The sequence below is a fragment of the Artibeus jamaicensis genome, unplaced genomic scaffold, assembly GCF_021234435.1.
Source record: "Artibeus jamaicensis isolate MK-2021 breed Jamaican fruit bat unplaced genomic scaffold, CSHL_Jam_final contig_387, whole genome shotgun sequence".
Lineage (NCBI taxonomy): Eukaryota > Metazoa > Chordata > Mammalia > Chiroptera > Phyllostomidae > Artibeus > Artibeus jamaicensis.
The window spans coordinates 15,514,816-15,541,876 of NW_026521812.1; the positions used below are offsets into that span (position 1 = coordinate 15,514,816).

Below are 27,061 nucleotides of genomic sequence, written 5' to 3' on the forward strand. Positions count from 1 at the left end.
ATCTCGAAGCTTTACCTTGTAGGTGTACCAGGTAATTACCTATGATTGCTACCAAAAACTCTTCCTCCAAAACAACAATAAAAACAAACAAAAACCATACACGAGGAAACGAAACTTAGCTTTCCCTCAAGTATCCCTAATCTTAGTCTTCAAACTTTAAATTTTAAAAAGATTTTGTTTATTTATTTTTAGAGAGAGGGGGAGGGATGGGGGAAAGAGAAGGAAACATTGATATGAGAGAGAGACACTGATGGGTGGACTCTCCTATGTTCCCACCCAGGGACCGAACCCACAACCCAGGCCTGTGCTCTCACTGGGAATTGAACTGGAGACGTTTCACTCTGTGGGCTGATGCACAACCAACTGAGCCATACCAGTCAGGGCTAGTTTTAAACTTAAAGTCTCCACTAGGACTATATATCAACCTTCACCCAGTAGTTTGAAAGCTCAGCCTTTCTCTGACTTGGGAGACAAAAACAGGGGAGTGGTAGGTTCAGGGTGAGGAAGGTGCCTGTGGTTCAGGAATGGACTGACCACTGACACCATCTAACCAGCTGGTCTGGGCCAGGCAGCTCTGGCTTCCAAAACATTCTCCAAGTGGGTTCTCACTCTCACCTTTACACATGGTTTCTGAATTCTTGTAGAGCATAAAACCTGTATTTTGCTTCTTTTATTCACTTGATAAATGTACTTAACCCCTCCTATGTGCCACTATCCCAGGTGTGAGGAATGAAGCATGAGTGAGATTCCGACAGTGGGAAGGCCGGGTTCCTTTTTTTCTGCCCGACAGTGGCCATTCCACATCTTGCCTTGGTCTTTCCCACAGAGATAGGACACCTGATGGATACACAGAGACTCACCTGCTCCCTGGTGCCTTCCCACAAGCACATCCGCTCCCACCATGCAGCCCATCCCCAGGATGCAGACGACGATACCGATGAAATGCACAGCCTTGTACCGGATCAGCAGGAAGAACCAGGAGAGTAAAATCACGACTGGGATCACAAAACAGTCCAGGAGCTATAGTCAGGAAGGTAAAGAAGAACAGGAGGTTCAGCGGGAAGCTTTTCATGCAGTAAAGAAACATAACAGCTCTGTAGAAGGGCTATTTGCTCAGAACCTGAGGTTTTGTGTAAAATCAGGACTGATGCAATTAAAACAGACTGAGAAACAATCTCAAATTAGCTTTCCTTAAACATCCCCAAGAGGAAAAGGGGAGAAGACAAATTGATAAGACAGGTTGGTGGGGAAGGTTCTCTGCCCCTTTGGTCTCAGGGCAGCTTGGCTTCCTGGATTCCTGTGTCCTGGCCACACAGGAACGCCTCGTGTTGGGAGAACATGCTGAGACTATTTGGATGCCCCACCACTTTAAGAATAGATCTGGGAATGGGAGGCAAGGGGGCAAAGGTCTTACAGTGGTTTATACACTATTACAGTATACACAAAAGTTGAACTTCATTTCCAGACAACTATCTTCTCACAACCAGTAAAGGTTACTTTAATCTGTCCTTGAAATTTCACTCTTAAAACAGAAAAATTGCTCTAAGTATAAATACAAATATTAATCTCAGAAGTGTACAGATAACTTAAAAATGCTGTTATAATGGTGTATAGAAGCAAACACCAAACATAATTGGTAGGAACAAAATAGACGGGGAGGTTAAGAATAGTATAGGAAATGGAGGAGCCAAAGAACTTACATGTACGACCCATGAACATGAAATAAGGAGGAAATTGCTGGGTTACTGGGGGCAAACTAGGCCATGGTCCAGTCTTTGGGGAGGACTGAAGTGAGCCTTTCTGGTTCTCAGTGTCTTTAGCAATCCAAAGCATGTGATCTATTCCCTTAATGGGCTAAGCTAAAACAAAACAAAACACCCTCCCAATCCTTATCTGTAAATGCCAGGTCCTATGTATAGGGAAGACTTTTAGAAAGGACAGAAGGGGAAAGAAGAATACAAATCCAGGCCAAGATTTCTGAGACATTTTGATATAAGGAAGGTGGTGCCTAGCACACAGGATGCTCAGAAATGGGTGGCTGAGTGAATTAAAAACAGCCACTTGGTATCACTGTCAGAAGGGACATTAGGGATAATACGGGCTGCTATTGGCATTTGGGGTGGGACAGTTCTTCATTTTGCGGGACTGCCCCATATTCTCAACAAACATACAAACAACTCTTGCACACTCACAAGTACCCCTTGGGGGCAGCATCTCCCCAATTTAGAATCACTGTGGCCTCTTTATTTAAAAGCTGGGAACTCAGAAGTTTCACGAGAAGTGATGTGCTCAAGGTCATCCAAATTGTTGGTACCAGTAGCAGGTCTGTCATGATTCTTTTATTCTTCATTAAAATTACATCTTAATTAAAGTGTAATTTTAATGAAGATCAATTACAGAATTGCTACAGGTAGAGGTCTCACCATGGTATCTGTAACTATAGAAGAGAAACCATGTGGTAGCTGATGTTGGTAAAAAGACTATTAGTTTTCAGTGATTTTGGCTCCAGCCTTTCCCCTGTGGTCATATAAGACATACTGACAAAATGATTTTCCAATCGTTTTCTGGTAGCTTAACTCCTCAGCCAAGTGGTTGTTAAAGTAGTAAAAGAGAGAAGCATTATAATAGATGCCAGTTAAAGAAAAAGGACCAAGAAACTTTCTGATTCTGTCATTAACCTCTTTAACACATGTACCTTTCTTTGCATACGTTTCTACAGCTAAAAGAAAATTAAACCGGCACCAAAAAATAAACAAATGGATGCTGTTTCATTGTCAGCTTATACTCTAAAAATTCTCAAAGGACATTAAAAGTAATGTGGAAAGAAGAGTGTTTATTACCTCTTAAATGTACATGGAGTTTTTCCCCTTAAAGACTTAAACTAAGTGTAGTCTTCTCTGTCGTTAATCCTCTGATGATCCCCAGCAGAGAGGCCCACAGCCCCACGTTACTGGGTTTTCCCGGTGGAGACGCTGAGACATACTGTACTGAGTGGCTGGGGCAGATTCTCTTACATCATGGTGATGAAGCAAGGATTATTGTTTGAACTCGGCAGTTTTAAATAACATTTACAGTAAATTGTATTAAGTTTTCAGTTAGAGTTTGCAAAATGCATGATATTCTACATAATCTTTGTAACAGCTCTCTAGGGGAGTTATGACCGTAACCATTTTATAGATGAGGAAACTGAGAGTACCAGAGCAAAAGCGAGTGTCCTGGTTGGGGCTAAAACACTACTCTGGACTCCAGATCAGAGGGTAAGTGCACTTTTCAAGTTATTTAAATATTAATAAAAATCTGTGATGACATTACTTTTAGGACAACAGAATGAGTGAATATTAAGTGACATTAAGTTGTTTTTGTTCTTTAAGTGTAGTACATTGGGAGATGGCAGCATCATTTAACTGCTCTCTCCTCTGTCTTTTCAGCTTCAGCCAATCTCCTACCACTGGTACTCCCCCTACAGTCCTGAAGCACAAATGCTCATGTGGCCTCCCCATGCAACCATTCCCCAGACCTCCACAGTCCGGTTTTCTTGCTCACTCATAAGACCCTCCCTTGCCCTAACATGGATACTACACTCACCTAGTAGTGTCCTAGAGATTACTAGGCAATTTTCAGCCTATCGATGAAATCTGCTTTTACAGACTGCAAAGCCCCCTTGTAGTGGGAGGTACAATGTTTCTTGTGACTTGTGTTTTCTTCAATAAATGTGTCTATTTTTCATTGAACATGGCTAGATACCTCTGGGCAGATCCTGTACAATCACTTGATGTGTGTCTGCGTCTCTGTAATGTCTTTGTGAGTACATCTTAAATGGTAGAACTCTGGAAGTCACTACATTTATTTGGCTGATTGAGGCCAACTGGAACTTGGATGCTTATGATGATACAATCTTTTAGGTTTAATAGGAATTCACTGCATAATCACCATCATAGAATAATAAGGTTGTGATAGTTAAATACATTGTACCACGTGACTCTCAAAATTGATGGAAAGTGAGTAAGAAAAATAAAGTAAATCCTGTCTTCATGACATATCTTATACCCATTCTAAGCTCAACAACCTCCCCCGTGGGGGATACCTGAGTGGCCCTGCCAGTATCACACTTGTCATTGGATCACTCAGGCCTCTCTCTCTCCTATATCACTACTGTATCTCACAATTAAGCAGCTGGTATTGCCAACAAAACATCCAGGCCAGAGGCCCCCTCTGATACTGGTTGATGAAGAAATTTAGTTTTATTAGACTTATTCTTAGTTCATAAAATTGTGCTTACTACAAAATGGCCCAATATCTCCTGCATTTGCTTTTGGATTTAGGACAATATTAAATAAAAGCTTTTGGAGCGAATCCTTATTGTCCTCCAAATTCTTATAGAATTTCAGATGAAATTTTGAATGTATATATTTGCATCTACTGTAGCCATTGGTGAATCTCCACTGGAGATAAATTATGCATTTCAAAAAGGACAAAGTGATATTGATGTCAGATAAACATTTGACAGGCTTTCGATTTATTTTTATCTGAATAGAAAATGTAGATTGTCACATAGCACTTTAAGTGTTTTATTTTAGGCTATTTTTAACTTTTTTTTGAGTTGGTCATATAAAACTACCAAATTAATCCAAAGTATAAACAAAATTTATTTTATTTTTAAAAGAATGTATGGCTTTGCCTGGAGGTGCAAGAAAAGACCAGTATGCTGCATCGTTCTATAAAAGCAAGAAGTGATTTCTTCTAAACAATCAAATTTGTAACTTAGGTTTTCCCCTTTCAAAGAGAAAATTAATTCATGAAAAACACAAACACTAGACCATCACAAACTTCATAAAGTTAGCACATCATGGTGTTTGTTTTCTGACTTATGCTTTTATATGCTTTTAATGAGAATGAGGATGATAGGGAAATACAGGCAACTAAAATGGTAGGATTGCTCTACAAAATAAAAAGACATGTCAGGAATTCTCCAAAGCATTCCCATTTTGTACTTGTAGACTTAAAAACTCAGCATGGCTTGCTCTTTATCTTTAACTAATGGCCCTTAAAGATCTTCAGAAGATGAATATTGCATTATATTTCTACTCTAATAAAATTTCTATATTTATGGGTTGTCTTTTGCGTCTAAAATGATACAGGTAATGTTTTCCTCGCTAATGATGGATGCTTGTGGTTCAAATCACTTACTTCTCTACTCTGGATTCTATAGAGAAAAATAACAGCTTGACCCATTTGGAGTGAAGCTGGAAAATGACCATTTTCACAGATTAAAGAAGTGTTTAAATATTGACAACTTCACATGGTTCACCTAAGAAGCCCAAGGAACCAAAGGGAAATTAGACATCAGTGTATTAACATTAGACCCGGAATACCTGGCCAAGATGGAGGTATAGGTAAATACACTGTGCCTCCTTGTACAACCAAAAGAAAGATAACAACAAATTTAAAAACAAAAAAGAACCAGAACTGCCAGAAAATTGAACTACATGGAAGTCTGACAACCAAGGAGTTGAACAAGAAACATTCCTTCAGACCAGTAGCAGGAGTGGAGACAGGCAGTCAAGGTGCAGGGGACAGAAAGCAAGGCAGGGCTCGAGGACCAGGAGGTCGCATATTTGCACGTAGAAAACTGGGAGGAAAAACTGGGGAGTGAGACAGACCAAGCAACCTAGGGTTCCAGTGTGGGGAAATAAAGCCTCAAAATCTCTGACTGAAAACACCTGCGGATATTGCAGCAGCAGAATAAACTCCCAGCCTCACAGGAGAGTCTATTGGAAAGATCCACAGGATCCTAGAATATACACAAACCCACCCACCTGAGAATCAGCACCAGAAGGGCCCAATTTTCTTCTGGGTAGCGGGGGAAGTGACTGAAAACCGGCAGAGAGCCAAAGTAGCAGCGCTGGTCCCTCTCAGACCCCTCCCCCCACTGACAATGCCTTAATGCAGGGATGCGGATTGCCCAGCCCTGGCAAATACCTAAGGTTCCACCCCTTACTACATAACAGGTATATTGAGACAAAAAATGAAAGAACAGATCAAATAATACAGAAAAAAACAACTAAGTAATGAAGAGATAGTCAACCCATCAGATGCACAGTTCAAAACTCTGGTAATCAAGATGCTCACAGAATTGGTTGGGTATGGTTGTGAAATAGAGGAAAAAGTGAAGGCTATGAAAAGTGAAATAAAGAAAAATGTACAGGGAACCAACAGTGATGGGAAGGAAACTGGGACTCAAATCAATGGCTTAGACCAGAATGAATAAATAAACATTCAATCAGAACAAAATGAAAAAAACAAGAATTCAAAAAAATGAGGAGAGGCTTAGGAACCTCTGGGACAACTTTAAACATTTCAACATCTGAATCATAGGGGTGCCAGAAGGAGAAGAGGAAGAGCAAGAAATTGAAAATTTATTTGAAAAAATAATGAAAGAGAACTTCCCCAATCTGGCACATGAAACAGACTTCTAGGAAATTCAGGAAGCTAAGACAGTCCCAAAGAAGTTGGACCCAAGGAAGCACATACTCAGGCACATTATCATTACATTACTCAAGATAAAAATAGAAATCTTAAAGACAGGAAGAAAAAAAGGAGAGAGTTGCCTCCAAAGGAGTTCCCAGAAGACTGTCAGCTGATTTCTCAAAAGAAACCTTGCAGGCAAGAAGGGACTGGAAAGGAGTATTCCAAGTCATGGAAGGCAAGGACCTACACCCAAGACCACGCTATCCAGAAAAGCTATCATTTAGAATGGGAGGGCAGATAAACTGCTTCCCAGATAAGGCCCAGTTAAAGGAGTTTATCATGAACAAACCCTTATTAAATGAAATATTAAAGGTGACTTATCTAAGTAAAAGAAGATACAAAATTTGAACAGTAAGATGACAACAAACTCACAACTATCAATAACCAAACTTAAAAAAACAAAACCAAAAACAAACTAAGCAAACAACTAGAACAGGAACAGAATCAGAGAAATGAAGATCAAATGGAGGGTTATCAGTGTGGAGTGGGAGGAGGAGAATGGGGGGAAAAGATACAGGAAATAAGCATACATGGTAGGTACGAAATGGACAAGGGGAAGTTAAGACTAGTATAGGAAATGTAGAAGCCACAGAACTTACATGTACAACCCATGGACATGAACTAAGGGTGGGGGGGATGTGGTTAGGGGGTGCAGGGCAGAGGGGCATAAAGGCTGGGGAAAATGGGGTAACTATAATAGTATAATTAATAAAATATATTTTTAAAAAATTAGACCTGGACTACAGAAGGCAGTGTTGCCTTTTATCTCCCATTCCAATGTTAAGTTAAGCCTAAACTTTTTTCAGTGGATATACTGGGGTAAATAGTGACCAAGCCTTGGACTCTGTCTTAGGGGTCCTTACAGCAAGGGACAGTCCTTACCTTACCAATCCTAAAGCAGGCAGAAATGAAACACTCTGAAGATGGTTCTTTTCCACCTTTTTTTTTCATTTTAAGGCATAACAACCTAACCAACAGGTGAAGTCCCAAGTGGATATCGAGTTCTTATTTTCTCTTTTGAGTGGAGCAAGAAGGATTGGAGGAAGAGGAAGGGTCTCCATTCCCCGAGCGTTTGGGAAGGGAATGAAAGTCTTCCCTTCCAGTATCACGGGTAGTATGGGCACGACAGGAGTCCCTCTACATTCCCTTCGTACCATACTTGCTTGGGGCACATATATGTTTATTTCTTGATTGTAGACCTCAATATCATAATATAAGGCATAAAAATCTCTGAAAGGAGAAAGTCAGGATGTGTAAGAACAAAGTGCTAACGATGGTTATCTTTGAAGAGGATAACTGCATCCTCTCAACCCCATCGCCAAATCCTCCGTGGTATTCAAATTTCCTCTCTTGAACAAATACTACTTTCAAAATACACAGAACAGCACATGCTATGAGAGTATAAAAATATACAAGAGTCAGATCAGACTTTCTCTAAAAGAATAGATGGTTTGTAAAAATAAAAAATTAAAACAAAACAAAAAGCCACTCCCCAACTGTTCCCATTACAGTAGAGCATAATGAGGAGGTGACCTCATCCCTCTTTCTAATTCTCTCTCCCCAAAAGAGACTCCTCTGCCAGCCAGCATCAGCGCCTCATTAAGGCTCCCCTCGGGCAATTCACCAGGGCCCAGCTGTCAGAGGCTAAACCTGAGGCAACTGGTAGGTGATTCCCGGAAAAAGAACATTTCCCTATTCTCCCTTCCTCTGCTTCTAATTGGAAGTTCTCCTGTGTTTCTAATTATAAATTCATCTCTGGTGAGTAAAACTGTATTGTTAACAGGAAAGGATCTTTAAAAATACAAATTTCAGTTACACGGCTAGAATAAAAGTCCTCTTTTGGCTGACAGTCCAGCTGAAGAGATTGGAATATAATTTGAGAAACACACATTCACACTTAATCAAGAATCATTTGAATTCAGTGGCCTGGACGTGCAGCTAACCCAGAGGCATTTGAAAATCCAACCCGGAGCACAAATCTTTGATCTGAAACAGGTTTTTCTAGTGGGCACCCTTACCCGCTTCATCCTTTCAGACATTTTTCCTCTCAGAGCTGTTTCATTCATAACACCTCTAACCTCCAGAAACTCCAGTACCTCAGGACTTACTGTCTAGGCTTTACTGGCTTAAAATATTCACATTGAAGGAGGTCACGTTTCCACCATGTTGCCCCAGAACTCCAAACTGATAAACTGCGACCCTCTTTTGACTATACAACAGCCACTTTCCAGGAAATGCCTTAATTTCAGGATTTAGAAAGAGATTTATTTTCACCAAACTATTTTTCTTGTTTCCACTGATAAGGATGTAAATGTGTGAATTTTACATGTTCCCTTGTGCCAGTTTATCAGCTCTTCCAACATGTTAGATATTTTCTCTTCACTTTCCTGGCTTCAGCTCTCAAAGGCAAAAAGAAAAAAAGGAAAAAGACACTTCCATGTGCTGAAAATCTGGGACAAGTACCTAGAAATCTAGGTGGCCAGTGGAAGGTACAGATAATTAGGAAACACAGGTTCTCCAGCTCTGAGGTCGGGGAACCCGCCTGGGGTGAGAGGAGATCTGCCCTGGAGGAGAGATTCCTTCTGGGTAGGCATCCCTGGAGTTTTCATCAGGTTTAAAAACAAGCTCTGATCATTGGCCAACTGGATTCCAAAAGTGGAAAGCAAGGAATGAACATTTCCTAGTGCCTACCATAACCAGGTTCGGTGGTAGGTTCTGATTTTTCCCATGTTACTGATGAGAGAATGGAGTACTCAAGATAATAGGTAACTTATTTGAAGTCATATGGTAGTGTAGCATCAGAGCCAGGATGTGATCAGAAGTCTGCCACTTTGCTTACATAAAGTGAGCCTAAGTAGCCAAGTCCAGGTGCAGTGGTCTAGGCTAGGTCAGCCTGAGCTCAATGTAGCAGGCTTGTGGGCTCTCTCTTATACTGAGAGCACTCTGGGAGAGATGGCAGGCTCTGGGGGCATGGAAGAGATAATCACTGGTTGTCTGCATTTTTTTAAATATTAAAATAGGTGAAGGGTATGTGGATTAGAATTGTTTGCTTTTAGTGATGGGTCTCTGACACTGTGTGACTGTTTTGAGTATTTCTGGACAAGTGGCTGCCTGAAGTCAGCCAAGCACTGCTAACGTGTATTTCTTATTTATGGAATTCATGCACGTAAGAACATTAACAGTAACATTAAAGAAAGTACACATTTCAAAGCACATATTAAAAGAAATGAGCATCTTCTGATAAAATATTAATTCTACATTAATTTTGCATTATTTTTGATTCCTCTCAGCATTAAAACAGCAGGGAGAGACAATTTCAAAAGCTAGAGGAAAACATCTTGTGCTTCTGGGGTCTATTTCTAGGTCTAACTCAACTATTCTGGGTTTTGTTTAAAAAAAAGTAAAATCGGATTTTCATCACCTTGTACTTGCCATTTTTTATTCATTCAGTAGGTATTTATTAAATACTGGAGTGAACAAAACACCCTACATGTAGGTTCAAGGGGAGAGTGTTCAACATACACAAATTCTTCCCTCCAGCTCACAGCCCATTTCTGTCCTGAGGGGACTTCTACTCTCAGTGTTGGGAACCCTCCCCTCCTGCTCGCCGAGTGACCTTGCACCGGTGGCTGTATCCCTCCTGGATCTTTATCCCGCCCTCTCTGCTGGCGGTTTTCCTTTGCAGTAGAGGCACGCCTGTGTCTTATCCTTGGTGGCTATTTATCTTACACTCTTCACAGCCAGCCTTCCTGAAAGATTCATCCCCAGCGACTGCCTCTGGTGACTTGGCCCCACTCGTTCCTCGAGCCACATCGACACTGACATGTGCCTTTGCTGTGATCACCAAAGCTACATTGCACAGCCACTTTTAACTGAACCTTCCTGCAGCCCTTAGCATTACTGGCCATTCTCTCCTTGAACTTCCTCTTCGCCTGATGTGTCTATCTTTTTTCCTCCTACATCTTTGGCACTTCCTGCCTTCTGTCATTTTGTGGACTCATTTTGTGTTCCTTTTGTCCCCCAGAACTGGTGTGTCTGAAGGCTCAGCCCATAGCGCTCTCATCTGCACATTCTGCATATGCCACCCTTGGCTGCCACCCACCTCTTACTTCCTTTCCTGCCAAACTTCTTGAAAAGAGTTGACATTCAGTCACCAGGCCCATGTTTCAGCATCCATTCAGTGCAGTCTGGGTTCTGCTCCCAAACACCATCAAAACCACTCAAAGACACACCTCCTGTTTTCGGGCCCAGCAGACGCATCTCTGTCTCTGCCTCACTCAACACAGCACCTGACGCTCCCTCCTTTCTTTGGCGTCCTTACCTGTCAGGTCTCCCAGTATCTGCCCTTCATTTTGTGCCTCCTTCACAGGCTCCTTTTATGGGTTCCCAGCCTGTGGGCTCCTGGATGTACTCCCATCTCTCAAATATTATGATCTCAGGATTTCACCGTAGTGTTTCTTCTCATCACACCACGTTTACCTTAAAGGATTCTGTCTACTGTTCTTGCTTTAAAAGTCATCTCTATGCTGATGACTTCTAGATCTGCATCTTAAATCTGGACGCATCTCTTAACTCTAGAGCCATATTGCAGATCTGATGTGAATGATCCAAAAATGCCTAACAGCTCAGCATGGCTCACACATAACTCATATCTTTGTCCTTAAATTGTTCCTTCTAACATGAGTCGTCTTTCAGTGAATGGGATCACAACTTTCAGCACTATCTGTATGAAAATGGCTTCCAAAAATGCAATTCCAGGGCAGAGCCTGGTTTCAAAATGATACCTAAAGAGAACCATTGGGCAGGCAGGTCACACACACCATGAAGGGCATCCCCCTACCCGAGAGCCTCCCGAGGTGCTTGGCAGGCCCTTCTGAGCTCCTGCACCCTGGGCAGTGTTCTCTGTGTGTGGCGGCTGCACTTCTGGCAGGGCCTGCACGCTGCGTTGGCGGGCTCCTGTCCGTGCAGATACGGCAACCTCTTCCACAGCTGCCGCCTGCGTGCTCAGAGAGCTCTGCGTTCAAAATGACGTTACAAAGGTGGAAGCTCTCACATTTATGTCATGTCCGTCCACCCACCTCTTTTCCAGTCATGACCACAATGGTCTGACATTGCATTTTTGTAAAAGAAAAAATACTGAACTCTGACTGGATATCTAACAGGAAGCTCGAACCTCCATGGCCGAAGCTGAACTCTTGATATTCCACCCTATACACGCTCTTTCCTACTTTTCCTCTTTTCACTGCATGGCACAACCCAGTGGTTCAGGCTAATAATCAAGGATTCATTTTTGACTCTTTTTTTTTGCTCAAACTTCCTTCATACCTCGTACAAACTCTCAGAAAATCCTGGTGTCTTTCTCTTGTGAAACCACTTCTAGACGCCTCTGCAGTTGGCAACTGGCTTCTAGGCACCACCATCGTCTTCTGTCAGGGGCCTTCTAACTGTCTAACCATGTCCACTCTGGCTCCTATGCCATCAGTCCTCCATGAGCAGCCACAGTGATCCAAAAATAAAAACTGGTCACACAGTCTAATGATTTTTCTTAGAACAAATCCAACCCTCTTTTCCTGACTTACACAGCCTTGCATGTGACTAGCCTAGGTGATTCTGGCCTGTACCTCTTTCTTCAATGTCATCTCTTACTACTAGCCACTTTGTTGACTTTCTATTTCTTAAAAATGCCACGTTCGGGATCTTCTCTCTGCTTGGAGCTCTCTTTCGCATATTTTTACAGATCTCACCCCCTCATATTCTAGTGGAAAAGACAGAAAATTAAAACTAAGTATGACTTGGAAGGGAAGCTCATGGGGCCAAGGGCACTGTCTTCTTCACGCACTACGTCTAGCAGCCATGGAAAAGTACATAAAAGTTGTTGAGCACGTGGATTGATCCTTCTTCTTCACCACACATCAAGTAAGTCACCAGGCCTTGTCTTCTGAGGTCCCTAGATTTCTCCTGAATCTCTTCACTTGTCCCATTCTGTTGGTCCCTCCTCATTAGACCACGTGAATGATCTGTCTAAACTGCCAGTCTCATCCTGTTATTCCTACACTAGGAACTCTCAGGATTAATTAGCCCAAATTCCCTTTGTGATTTGTCTTCATTCTCTTCTTTGACCAGTACCTTATTCCAATGCTAAACAGGAACATTTTTAGTTTCCTAATATGCTGTGCTCTTTCTTGACTCATTTCTTCGCACATGCTACTTCCTTGCCTGGAGTTCTCATGTCCATCTCTCTCACGATTTCCTGGCTGGCCCGCTCAGACTTAACCTTTCAGAGCTCAGTGTAGATAATAATTCTTCCAGGAAGCCCTCTCTGGCCTCCTAGGTGGGGAGTGGGTGCTCCACGGGGGCTCCTTTTGATCTCCATATGATTGAATTGTACTTATCACGCTCAAACACAAGTATCTTCTGAAAGGAAAAGAATAGTTCTTTTTTGTACTCAGTTTTATCTTCTGCTTCTAGAATAGTGCTCGGTACACTGTAGGGTCCCTTACATATTTTCTTAATTTCTTTAAAATATTTATGGAGCATCTATTGGATACCACACATTATCTTGGGAAATAAAAATCTAAGTAATAAAAAGTTCCTCTTTTGTGGGGGTTTGTAAGCTTATGTAGGAAGAGAGACAGCGAAGTAAAACAAATAGTATGTCAGTAATGATAAGGACTCTGGGGAAATATAAAGCAGGGGAGAGGCTAGGGAGTGCTGAATGGGGCAGGGGATTGTGATTTTAAATAGGGTGGTCAGGGAAAAACCCACTAAAAAGGCCACATATGACCCAAGTCCTGAGGCTTCTCATCTCATTGCCTGGCAGACAGCAGATGCTAAATGAATGAGTAAGATGAAAGCAACAGATAATTTTTATTTCTCTGAAACTATTTGGGGAGATTTGCTCTCATTGAGGTAACTAGTGCTGCCTAAAGCTACTAAATGAGATGATTTTGGCCCTGAGGAGTTCTTTCACAAGGTGAGCCTCTTGCGCAGCTGCTAGTCCCTGTCACCATTCTCAAGCCCAGAGGGTGTCACAACTTCTAAACTGATCATGAAGCCTCCTACACAATAGCCACACTCTTCCTCTTTAAGAGTTCTTGCATTGGAAATGGCCCCCAACCCAGAACATAAAAACAAGAAGGAGACAGGAAGAAGAGGGATAAAAATAACTCTTGCGATTTTCTTATGTGTTGGTGTTTGTTATGAATTTTCATAGTCTGAGTCTTTAAAAGTATCAGCAATTTTAAGATAACACCCTTCAGTCTTACGCAGCTAGCAGGCTTTTTTACTGACATGACTTATGAACAAACACACCCCTTCAAATGCATTGCCAGGGGGAACAGGCTCTGCACTTTTTTCATTTCTTTTCCTAGGTACAAGGATACACTCCAATTACAAACATTTATGGCGGTGAGTTTTCTGTCGTGACTGGGTACTTCTTTAATGCAACCAGACCCGTCATGGAAATGTTTGCACGTGCATCTGTCCACCGCAGCCAGCCCCAGAGTGCTCCTCGGAGAAGCCCATCCAGGAACCTTTGGGAGACTGGCATCTTAGTCACCACAAAGAGGGAAAAGCTCCTCAACAGGATTTTCTTCTCAAAGAATGGAAAAATGAACACAGATGGGCAAGAGAAGCCTGCACTTGTAATGTGTTTCTGGTTCTTTCTAGAAAAGGCCCTCAAAAGGTCAGTGCCTTCAAATCCACCTGGAGAACGTGGAGAAATTAAATATTGTCTCCAACTGTATCAGTTTCCTACTGTTTCTGTAACAAATGATCACAAACTTAGTGCCTTAAAACATTACAAAGTGGTGGGAGCAGAGGGTGGGACACATAAAAAACCAGAATTATCTTCTGAAGGACGGGCCCCTCGTTGTACAGGCTTTCCCTGCTAGGTGAGTGTTCTAGGAACCCATCTGTATCAGTGCACCAACTGGCATTATTGTGAGAGGCTGCATTTAGCTTCGTTATATTTTTCTGAAGACTCTTTCAACGTGTTTGTCCATTTCATGATGGGTGATTTACAAGCATATCTGACTACACTGCACTGAGCGTTCAGCAGTTTTTTAACCAAAAATGGCATAACCTCCAGCCCCCTCTTCCCTATTCATCCGCTCTTGCTCTAAGTGACTTCTTTGTTTCCCCAAATGAAAAAAGTCCTCAAAGAGAAACATTTTGCCCTTGTGGAAGAGGTGAAGCAAAAAAAACAGCAGAAGCACCCTCTAAAAGGCATCAAAATCTATGAGTTCAGAAACTGTTCTGAGCAGTGGGGCAAAGTTTTGAGAGGTGTATTGCATCAAATGGAGAGCAATTTGAAGGTGACTGAAATTTAAACATGTAAGAATAAATACACAACCTTTTTTAAAAAATTCATTTCTGGGGTCCCTCCTTGTATTCATCATCTTATGACTTCAGGGATCAGAAGTCCTAAATCAAGGTGTTGACGGGGCTGCGTTCCCCGGGAAGCTCCGGGGGAGCCTCCCTTCCCTGCCTTTTGTGTCTCGACAGTCCGCCTGCACTCCTTGGCTTGTGGCTCCTTTACCATCTTCAGAGTCAGGAGTGCAGCCTCTTCAGCTCTGTCTCTGACTCTTTGACCTCTGCTTTCACTGGCACATCTAGTCTCTCCTCTGACCCCTGCCCCCTTCTTCAAAGGACCTTTAGGATTACATTGGCATTTCTCTAATAATCTAGAGTAGCTTCATCATTGCAACTTCATTAATTTATTCACGTCTGCAGAGTCCCTGCTGCCATGTAAAGTACTGTAATTATATATTCCATGAATTAGAACTCTGATGTCTTTCAGGCAATGAAAGTGGCAGTAATGGTCACACATAATGAAAGGTGTGCCCTGAAAAGAATGAGAAATTTTCTGTAAAGGAACAGATACTGCCACTTATTGAGCAGAAGGTGCACGTGGGTGTTTACACACCTAATGTTCTGTAACACACTGAAGTTCATCCATCCGAACCTGGTTGCCATTAACGATACTCACTCTGGAAGGTCACAGGTATATTTGAATGAAGCTCTCATTACTTTTTGAAACTGCCTTCAGAACATTCACTGTAATTCCTTCGTGGAAACTCATTCTTTGAGGGTAGGTTTTAATTTTTTGGGAAAAAAATCAAAATGTTGGATTCAGTCAGATAAAACTTTCTGAAGCCAAAGGAAAGATATGTTATAAAGAAACTTTCATGACTTAAAATTGGTTCTAAAATTTTTAAAAGGTAAATTACAAAATATTTGAACAAAGGTATCCACATTAAAATAAGTGTATAATAATAAGCCCCTTTAAGTATAATATTGAGTTTAATGTATACATTTTGCTATTTACTAAGCTGCTTTGTTTATATCTTATATAGGAAAATATATTTCAAGGACATTTTTGTCTGAAAAGTGAAGAAGTTCTATGTAAAAAGATGTTTCTAATGAGACTATTTGGAGTTTTTTAGTCTTAATTCTCTTGTTACATTGTCTAAGCTTTGTCCTCTTGATGGTGGTGAGCATTTTTATGACCACTATTTTGAAAGTCTCTGTTATGTAAATCACTTAGCTTTGTTTCATTAAGATCTATTGTTGGAGTTGTTTGGCCCCTGGTACTGTGAAAACACGATCCCAAATAGAATATTACTATAGTTGCTTGTACGATTTCTCTTGATATTTTCCCTCCAAAGTAGAGTGGGTTGGGGAGAACTCTGTACCCAGCAACAATTTCATTAATCTTGATGAGGTTTCACCCATATTGACCAGCAAAGAGTCTTGCCTGTGACACAGTAATTGGTCAGGAGCAAAGCCAATTGGAATGTGGCTTTCCTAAGCTTCTTGTGGTGTCTCAAGTGAGTTCGTTCATCTAGATCATTTTGCATGCAGCTGCGAACATTTTCATCACTCTCCTTAAATTTCTACCCAAGAGTGAAAGTGAAGGGGAGGATAGGATGATTTAGGCACCATGTATCTCTTTTACTTTTTTTCTTAAATGGAATCCATGGAAAGAATACTCAAAGTGGAAAATATGTGAGTAAAAGGAGCTGGAATATATCGAGCATTTAGTGCACACTGGTGGTCTAATCGATAATTCGGACCCCAGCACTTAGCCATAGCATTGGCATATTTTTTTAATCAGTGAAGAAATCTGTATGCTAAGTCTATTCACACGGCTTAAACTTTAAACTTCAGAGACACAGAAGAAGATTCAGACCACCCTGCTTTTCTCTGTGTCTGCTACAACTTAATTCTTAGTCTACCTACAAATCAGGGAGTGGACCCAGAATGACCTGAGAGTTACATGAAGCTATGAGACACACTGTTGCATGTGTATGTGGTTGGTTGTCAATGTCACACATGCGATTTGCATGTATATGCCATGTAGAATCTGTCTCAGGGTTGGATGTCACACTGCACAGCGGGGAAGCTGGCTAACAGCCCAAAGTCGGAGGAGTTGGGGCGGAAGGAAAATAATCAGGGCTACAGGGATTTCCCTCTTCTTCCTCCCTCGTTCCTGATGAAAACTGCTTGACTGATGGGAAAAGTTCTGACATATCCAGTGCGAAGGAGGGGATGTGTTAGCAGCGCAGACCCCTCTGAATGGCTTCTGGCAAGAGTACTGAACGTTGTTTCCATTGTGAGTTCATTCTAATTACCAAACTGGGGTGTTTGAAGAGACCTGCCTTTCACTTTTCATTTCGCTAGTTTCACCTATTTGCATTTTAATACTGCATGGCTGGAAAAAGATGGATAATCTTTGGCATAAGTCATAAAGCTGATACTTCTGCTAAAATGGTTTGTATAGCACAGTTATAAAAATAGCATAGCTTTTAGAATTTAACCCAATGTCATTGCTAATCTGTCTCAAAGTTACAGGCACAACCTATTTATTCTGTACAAGTCAAGAGCTACAAGTCCACAAATGTGTCTTTAGAATAAAATCCTTATAAATTCAATATCACGGTGTTACTGTATCTCTTTTTACTTTCTAATAAAGAAAGCAGCTGGGTTTCTTCACTTCAGTGTCTCTCTTCACTATCTTTTTTCCTCAGTAAATATTATCTTTTGCCATTGTTAAGTTTCTTCAGATTTGACTCTAAGGCAATGTTAAAATACAGTTTTTCCAAAAGATGTTCAAATTATGAGTTATTAGGGAGTACATATTAAAACTACAGTGAAATACCACATTTCTGAATGGCTAAAATAAAAGGAACAATAATACCGAATGCTAGTGAGGGTGAGCAGCAAGTAGACCTCTTACGCATTGCTTGTGAGAATGTAAAATGGTACAGCGACTCGAAAGGCTGTTTGACAGTTTCTAAAACCAACTAGAGACTTTCTATCTGACCAAGCAATTGCACTTTAGAACATTTATCCCAGAGAAATGAAATCTTATGTCGACACAAAAATCTGCACATGCGTGTTCATAGCAGCTTCATTTGTACAAGTTCAAAGCTGGAAACAACCCCAGTGTTTGAACAGGTGGGGGTTAAACAAACCTGACGTATCTATACCATGGAATACTACTCAGCAACAAAAAGGAACAAACCGTTGATACATGCAATGGTTTGGATGGATTTAAGGAAATGCTTAGTGACGAAGCCAATTTCCAAAGGTTAAATATTGTATGAACCTATTTTATTACATAAAATATTCTGCAGCTGACAAGATTACACAGATGGAGGATAGATTAGTGGTTTCCAAGACAGGGATGAGGGTGGCGGGACTGCTGTGACTTCACAGGGGCATTCGAGAGACTTCCTCTGTGGTGACAGCACAACTCTGCACCCTGACCGTGGCCCGCCCCACGAACACCACACACACCATGCAGGCTTACCGCGGAGACTCGGAGGGTCCGGTTGTGGACCACGGTGATAAAGCCGTCTCACAGTAAAACAAGTCACATGGGTTTTGTGGCTTCTCAGTGCATGTACAAAAGTTCTGTTTACACTATACTACAGTATAGTAGTGCATATTAAGTGCATATTCAGTGTGCATAGCTTTATGTCTAAAGACACAAAGCATACATCTCAGTTAAAAATAATTTATTGGTAAAAAATGCTAACCATCATCTGAGCCTCCTCGTAAAATGGTGCCAATAGACTGGTTTAAGGGAGGGATGCCACGAACCTTTATTTTGTGAAAAACACAGTACCTGTGAAGCACAATAAAAGGAGACCTGCCTCCACCTGGGGTCAAACTGCACAGAACTCTGCACACACACAGTGGAGTGAAGGGAGAAGGGATGGAAACGGAATAAGGTACGCAGCCCAGTGAGCAGTATTGTACCAATGTCAACATCCTGGTCTTAACATTGTACTGAAGTCATAAAATATGTCACCACTGGGGAAAGCTGTGTGAACAGTTCAAAGAACTCTATATTTTTGCAATTTCTTGTGAGTCTATAATCATTTCAAAGATAAATTTTTGCTTTCAAGCTTCATGTACCAATTGCTTGTGACATTCTATCATAAATTTGGTGACTGAGGCAAAAGGGCGAGAGGATAGAGCAAGGGGGACTCTTCAAGTCTGCCTGCTCTACACCTCTGTCATGCACGGAATCAGGACGCAGGAGTTGTCTGGTGCTCTGCCAACTGCTAATGCAGCCTGTCTCGTTCAAACACAAGTGCTTTGAAAAAGGACCGTGGGTTACATTCTGTCATTTCTTTCCTCAGAAACCTTCTCAGCTGTTTTACCTACAAAAGTGAGTCATACTCTTCATCCTGGCATTGAAGTACTCCTACATATGGCCCCAACTTAACTTTTTGGCATTGCCATCGTCTCTTTCTTTATGAGCATCCATGACTTCCATCTGTCCCCAGACCACAGCCTGAGTTGACAGGAAGACTCCAATCTGGCTTACCACGGCACCCAGCCCAAAGACTCAAACCCTTGGCCTGGCCGACAAGACTCGTGGAGTAGGGCCCCTGCCTCCTTCTCTAGGCCGACTTCTGCCGCTCTTCCTTCCTGTCCGGCCACGTGACCTTGTCCACAAGCTCATCCTTGCCACAGTCCTTCCCACCACAGAGCCTTCAGCATGCTGCCTTCCTTGCTTGGCTCTCTTCCCTTCCCAACTGATCTTTGACTCCTTAGACCTCAGCTCCATCAGCAGTTCTTTAGGAAATTCTCCCCCAACCTCCCAGTTTAGGTCACCGTGTTTTGACAAGTGATCTGACAGCACAACGTTCCTTTCCTTTGGAACACTCGTCCCCAGTTATAATGATACATCCACTCACTCGGTCGTCAGACCAAAGGCCGTCCTCCCCATTCGACTGGCAACTCCACGAGAACACAGACAGTGTTTCTGCTCACAGGTATGTTTACCACCTAATATGCTGTACTAAACATAGAAATATTCAGTGATTGTTTTCTAAGTGACTGATGACTCAAACTGGAAAAACTGTTCTCCAAACACTTTCCTCAGGTGTCCTGTCCCCAGTCTTCCGTCACGCTCTTTATTCCAGGTACAAAGCTGGACACATATTTTATCCAGTCTTACAGACTCATCTGCATAGGCACCTTCTTACGATGGCAAAGAAATATCATCTCTGCCTCCTTTGAACACTGTAGCACTTGGGTGTCCGTCCCCTTATCATCCCTGGTGTTACTGTGACTAGATTGTGCCTCTTGTCCCCTGTGCAACTCCATAAACTCCTGCAGGGCAAGGTGGATGAGTCCTTCTTTCCTTCCTCTGCAATGACTAGCACATTCCTCAGAGGCTTAATTAAAATATTTTCCTGATTGATTAATATGAATAAAAACCGAAGGCAGAGCAGATATTATGTGCTCAATTAATATTTATAGGAACAAGGGAAAATCATTGTAGGTCCTTGTTAGTTCTACCAATTTGCAATGAAGAAACAGGATGAAATTACTAAACAACACTTCAGGTATGGTTCTCAGAGCAAATGTTTTCTGTTCTGACCATTGTTATTTCTTAGTAGGTTTATTTGTGGTAGGTGGCAAAATGGTCCAGGAACTGTTAGATTACCTTGCATTTTCACCTCCCACTTCCCTTGCTCAGTCCATTACAATAAAAACCAATTGGTATTTAGTGGAATTATTATTTCTTGTCTTTCTACAGAATTAACATAAACTTTTCATAGAATGCAGTGTTAAGTAGCGCATCAAACAGCTAACCTAAAGTCATGCTTTCTGCTCGTCACTGGGCATGTGGGAAGAAGCATGCAGTCCCATCCATCTCAGGTTTGGATAGCTTCCTGCTCAGTCTATAGGGTCTGAGTTCACTCAGGTCGCTTGGCTTGTTTGCTTGTTTGTTTCTCTGTTTTTTTTTTTTTACTGTTTCTAAGCAAATTGTTAGGATGGTAGAAATGCTGTAGAGGTTCCAAACAGAAGTAATATGTGAATGATGTTTTGTGTCATGATGGAACTTTGGAATGAGTGTAAATTCACAATATTGCTATTAAAAGGTAAGCAAGGATGGAACCTAGAGAGTTAAGCTTATTATTTATGATGTAATGAGGAATGTAGGTGGTATCTGGTGAAAATTGTGAAAATATACGTTAAACTTATAACTGTGTGCATGTGTGCGTGTATCTATATGTAAAAGAAAAAGAGAAAGAGAGGACACAGTGGCTGTCATCATGTATCGAACATTTTAGGATTTTAAGTCTTGTCCCATTAGGAGAAATTCTGCCCCTTCAGCTTGTAAAATCTCCACATTAAAGAAAGCTGAAAGAAAAGATTATTAAACATTTCAATTACCTAATCAGCATCCCTGAACATACTCTAAAATGTTTTAAGTTGTGATTAAAATAATTTTATGCTTATTAATACTTCTTCTACTGACATAAAACTAGTTGGCAGTATCCATAGCTACAAATTATTTTCCTACATTGTTAATGACTATCATAGTGTGTTAAGAATGAAGAGGAAAAATGTCTAATTTCACTTAAATTCAGAAAAACTAATAAGATATAGAAATAAAGTTCAAGTTAATTTTCACATGACCAATTTCCCTCTCGTTGCAAAACTTACAGAGTCATACTCAGATTCCTAAGTGATTAAACTGAAAGCAAATGACATCTGGAAACTGAGGAGGCTGCGAAGAAACGAGGAGCCGTCAGTACCTGGACACTGGTCAGAGTCGTGTACTGGTAGGCCTTGACCACCAGGTAATTGGCTTCCAGGTCTATGAGTCCCAGAATCATATACTTCCACCATCTTCGTCGTAAAATTGCCAGGAGGTTTTCTTCTCCTGTGTTACAAAGTTGAGAAGAAATGGGTTAGGTTCTAGCACATCATAACCTGTGTATTTAGAAGGAATCTAAAATATCGGTGTATTATAGTTCAACCACGCTTTCTCAAATGTTTACTTAAATAAATCAAGGTCTCAAAGGCTGGCAGGTGTTCACTCGGCCAACAGTCTTCACTGTGGATGCGGCACTTCAGGCTGGTTTCTGTGCCTGAATAAGACTCCGCAGGTGTTGAGCTCACCACGTAAAACATTTCTCAGGGACATTTGCAGGAAACAACTACATCATATTAAAATAAAAGGAAAGGTGGGCCGGAAAGGCTGCATAAATATACAAAGTCCAAATCTTCCTAAACTTCAAGGCTGTGGTGAAATCGATAGCAATGAAAAGGGGCCAGCCCAGTGGACAAAAGGTTGGTGGCAGATCTGCAGTAGGGGTCGGAGACGTTGTGCTGAGTGCTCGTTCAGCTTTGACCATGACATACTCTGAACATTACATGCTGGCGGTGTGTGTGTGAGGGGAAGAGACAGCAAGAGGGGGCTCACTCTCAGGTGGAACAGGACCGTAAGACCACGGTTTTAATACTGCCAGCGATTGTAACCTTCACCACCTTGCCTCTTAAATAAATAGCATCACAACAGAGTTTGCGTTCCTTAGTCCTTCATCCTTATTTTAACACAGTTCAGACCTGAAATGAGCCTTATGTCTCAAAGGGCAAGCATGATTATTAATAATGATAGCTGTCTGGAGTCAACCTGTGAGGTCTTAATAGGGGATGTAAAAGATGCAGAAATATTACATGAATTGTGACTATATTTGCCATGTGCTACTGCAAAACAAATTATACCAAAACATAGTTGCTTAAATCAATAAATATTTATTATTTTATAGTTTTGGGGGGTCAAGAATCTGACAAATCTTAGCTGAGTACCTCTGGTTCAAGGTTTTTCACTAAGTTGCAGCCAAATTATTGTCCATGGATGCAGTCTCATCTGAAGGATTGGTTGGGGAGGAGGGGAGAGAGAGAGAAAGAGAGAAACAGGCTCAGCATGGAAGCTGTAGGCCATGGTCTTTCTTATAATCTAATATCAGAAATGATGCTTCTACTGTACTCTTTTTGTTTTTCTTCTGTTGTTTTATTATTTTATTACAACTTTCAGTCAACACTATTTTGTATTAGTTTTAGGTGTACAACACAATGGATAGATGGTCACGCAGGTTACAAAGTGTTCCCTCTAATAATTCAAGTGTCCACCTGGCACCATAGATAGTTATTACAATATTGTTGACTGTATTCTTACATGGAAGTCAACTTACATTTCTATGGCTATTTTGTAACTACCCATCAGTGCTCCCCAATCCCCTTGCTTTTTTTCACCTCACCCCACCACACCCCTCTTTTCTGGCATCTGTCAGTCTGTTCTCTGTATCTATAGTCTATTTCTATTTTGTCTGTTCATTTATTTTGTTCCTTATCTTCCACATATAAGTGATATATGGTATTTGTCTTTCTATGTCCGGTTTATTTCAGTTAGCATAATGCCCTCCAGGTCCACCCCTGCTGTTGCAAATGGTAAGATTTCATTCTACATATGTACCACCAGTTTTTTATCATCTCTCTATTGATGGGTACCTGTGTTGCTTCCATATCTTGGCTCCCATAAATAATGCTGCAAAAGACATGGGGGGAGGGTTCATATATTCTTTCAAATTAATATTTGGGTTTCTTCAGATATATACCCAGAAGTGGAATTGCTTGGTTATAAGGCAGTTCCACTTTTAATATTTTTAGAAACCTCCACATTTTTTTCCACAGTGGTTGCATCAATCTGCATCCCCACCAGCAGTGCACTAGGGTTCCCTTTTCTTCACAGCCTCACCAACAAATGCTGTTTGTTGATTTACTGATGATAGCCTTTCTGACAGATGTGAGATGGTATCTCACTGTGGTTTTAACTTGCATTTCTCTGATGGTTAATGATGTTGACCATCTTTGCATGTGTCTATAGAACACTTCTACAGTATTCTTTTCTTTAGAAGTCCAACCCACAGTCAAGGGGGTGTGGCTGCCAGGAGGCAGGGATCATTAGAGGCCATTTCATCATTAGGGGCTGGCTCTCCAGTGCCACACCCCTTCAGGACCATAATTCTGCTTCAGCTGGTCCTGCAGAACCTTGATAGACTCTACACCCCTCCTTGTCTCTGGGCCACTCTCAGAACTTTGAACACCTCTTGATTTCTGCCCTTTGTCTTATTCCTATGATCATCACATAGGTGGTCTTTTCAACCATGTGGAGACTTGTGAATATGAAGCTTTTCAGCTACACGGAGAAGGTCAGAGTAGGTTGTGACTAGTTGGCAATAAGGAGGGAGAGGTCTCTTGACCTTCAGTAGCTAATCTAGTTTTCTAGGCTTATTTTGGATACAACACTTCCCGTGTTCTTTGCTCCAAGCACACTGAAGAGCTTTCTGTCTCAGTGAATAGCTAAATCCTATTCATCATTCAAAATTTAGCTAGTCTCTGATGTTTTGCCTGACACCACTTTCCAGCTAGGCAACTTGTACCCAGCTTTGTAAGCCCCCGTCAATGAATTTGACTATTTGGAAATTATCTCTTCACTAAACTGGGAGGTTGTGAATGGTAAGACATTAAATGTCACTATATATATATATATGTATATATGGTGACATTTATATATATAATATATGTATATTTATATAAGTGGATACATATTTATATGTAAATAGATATATCCACAAAATGTAGCATACTGGCATATGGTAAGGGTTAGCTAAGTGTTTTAGAATAAATGAATAATTGCCTTGAAAAAAAGTGTGCTGTACTATCTATCTGAATATATCAGGAGCCAGTTCTGGAATATGAATCACATTTATTATTGTTTTGCACTCGGATGCATAGCTGGTGAATGTGATCCCCAAGGTTATTTCTTTACAGCTTGTTTTGGCAATCCCCTTGCACAGTATTTCTGCACAGTATTTTTTACTTGCATACACATTTGAAAAATCAACACACATCCCAGGATTTATCTTGCAAATTAGTGATTTTCAACCTGACTGAATATTCACATCTTCTTGAGAGTTTTTTAACTCCCAGTACCTGGGACCAGCCCCAGAAATTCTGATTTAATTGGTTCTGGGTAGGGCCTGAGCACTGGGCTGAGGATTAGAGCTAAGATTTTCAGGTGGTTGACATTCCACAGCCATCCTCTGGATGACTGGAGCTAGAAATTCCAGAGAGACGGCCCCAGGGCAGTAAAGGCTCCTCATACCAAAGAACAGCCCAAACATTTGGCCCAAAGTTTGCTTCCTCTTCTCTTGTCTTGGTTTTTCCATGCGCTTATACTATTTTTCCTCCAGTCTTCAAATGAAGAATAGACACTACCACCAGGAAGCCTTCCTTGATCTCTCACCTTGATGACCTTAGACGGGGTTGGGTTTCCCTGTAATGTGCTCCTATAATATCCTTTAAAAATCCTTTAAAAAGTACTTATTTCACCATATTAAAATGACTTGTTTTCTTGAGTCTAATACTCAAGAAATTATTATTAATGATTATTAGTAATTATTAATAATTCAAGAGTGGTATTATCTTAGTCATCACCTTATCTCTAGAATCCAACAGTACACAGTGAGCAGCCAATAAATAATATAAAATATATGAATAAATTTCATGTTTAATAATCTTAGTAATGCTAAATAGCATTTAAATCAAGGTATTTAAAATATATCTACTATAGCCTTGGCTGGTGTGGCTCGGTGCACTGAGTGCTGGGCTGTGAACCAAAGGGTTGTCTGTTTGATTCCCAGTCAGGGCACATGCCTGGTTCCCAGCTGGGGGCATATGAGAGGTAACCACACATTGATGTTTCTCTCCCTCTCTCTCTGCCTAATTTCTCTAAAAATAAATGAATACAAAATCTTAAAAATATATATATCTACTATAAACATTCATGTTACAGACAATGAAAATTATTTTCTACTTAGAATGCAGTCAAAATCTGATGAAATTAATTTGGTGACCATTTTACACTATACATAGGGCACAAAAAGGTCAATGGCAGACTTAACTACAAAGCTGCAATGGTATAGTCACAGGTCATTGTCCCAGTTAATTTACATAATGAAGAGGGAGTCGTCACACTTGGAGCACACCAGCCACATTTCAATACATAACACTGAAAATCTGGGTCACGGTCTGTTTGTTCCCCCAGTCAATAACATGTTCAAAGTATAATTCATCACACAAATTCGCAGGAATGATTAGTTGCCTTGTTATTTTGCTGAAGAAGTTTTCAAGCAAAACACCCTAAATAAATGCTTCCGTATTTAATTCGAAACACCGAAAAACATACAACATGCTTACTTAGCAGGTTTATCCGGGATGGTAAAAAAGAGCTTTCTGATTTTTGGTTGAGCAAAAATGCAACCTTTAAAAGGACTGCTTAGGGATTTATCTACATGACTCTCATTAACACTGATGTATAACGGGCCATTTAAATTCTTTCTTGAATAATGAAAATGCATTCTTTAGAGCCCCTGTACCAAAGCACTCCCTAAACCTTATGAAATAGGGCAATCCATAAGAAATGCCAGCACAATTGGTGGAATGTTAATGTTTTAGAATTCTTTAAAAAATAACTAGAAGTAGCAGTAAAATCCATGCTGGAAACTTTAAAATTATGATTTGGCATTTAAATGGATTCCATTAATTATTTTTATTATTAATATGTTCAAATATAAATAAGATTATAGAGAATAATGTGATAATATAACCTCCAACCCAATTAAATAAATGTTAACATTTCTCCACGTTTGCTTCATATATATATATATATATATATACACATACATATATATAGTTGATATAGAAAATGTTACAGATAGAAGTGAAGCCTGTGCACCCTGTTCTGCTCCTGCCAAATTCCAATCCCTTTCCTCCTTCCTCAAACACCATCTGATACCATGTATCCTTCATGTTTATGTTTTTGTTACACATTTCTACATGTGTATGCATCCAAACAGTATATAGCTTTCTTTGGTATTTTTAAAAACTTTTAGAGAACCTGTATTTTACATACTGTACATGTCATTCTTCTGGGGTTCTTTACACTTAATGTTGTTTTAGAAATGTATCCCTATTGTTTCATGAGGAGCTAAGTCATTTCTTAAACAATGTGTATTTTCATGTTTTATGAATATGTCACAGTTTATCCAATCTCCCACTGGATAAATCTGAGCTCTTACCAGTTTTTCTGTATTGGACTGTGCAGCAAAAAACATCTTTGTGATCATGTGTCCCTGTAACTAATACAGAGTTT

At 40.7% G+C, this 27,061-nt stretch overlaps 1 protein-coding gene across 1 annotated transcript in view; it reads right to left on the reverse strand.

Annotated features, from left to right (window-relative positions):
• Positions 1 to 27,061, reverse strand: part of SLC35F1 (solute carrier family 35 member F1) — a 350,399-nt gene that overhangs the window by 46,719 nt on the left and 276,619 nt on the right. The window contains exons 3-4 of the mRNA XM_037158132.2: positions 21,597 to 21,724; positions 861 to 1,020 (exon numbers count right to left, since the gene is read on the reverse strand). Of these exons, the coding sequence (XP_037014027.1) occupies positions 861 to 1,020; positions 21,597 to 21,724 (288 nt within the window). The remainder of the gene's footprint in view (positions 1 to 860; positions 1,021 to 21,596; positions 21,725 to 27,061) is intronic.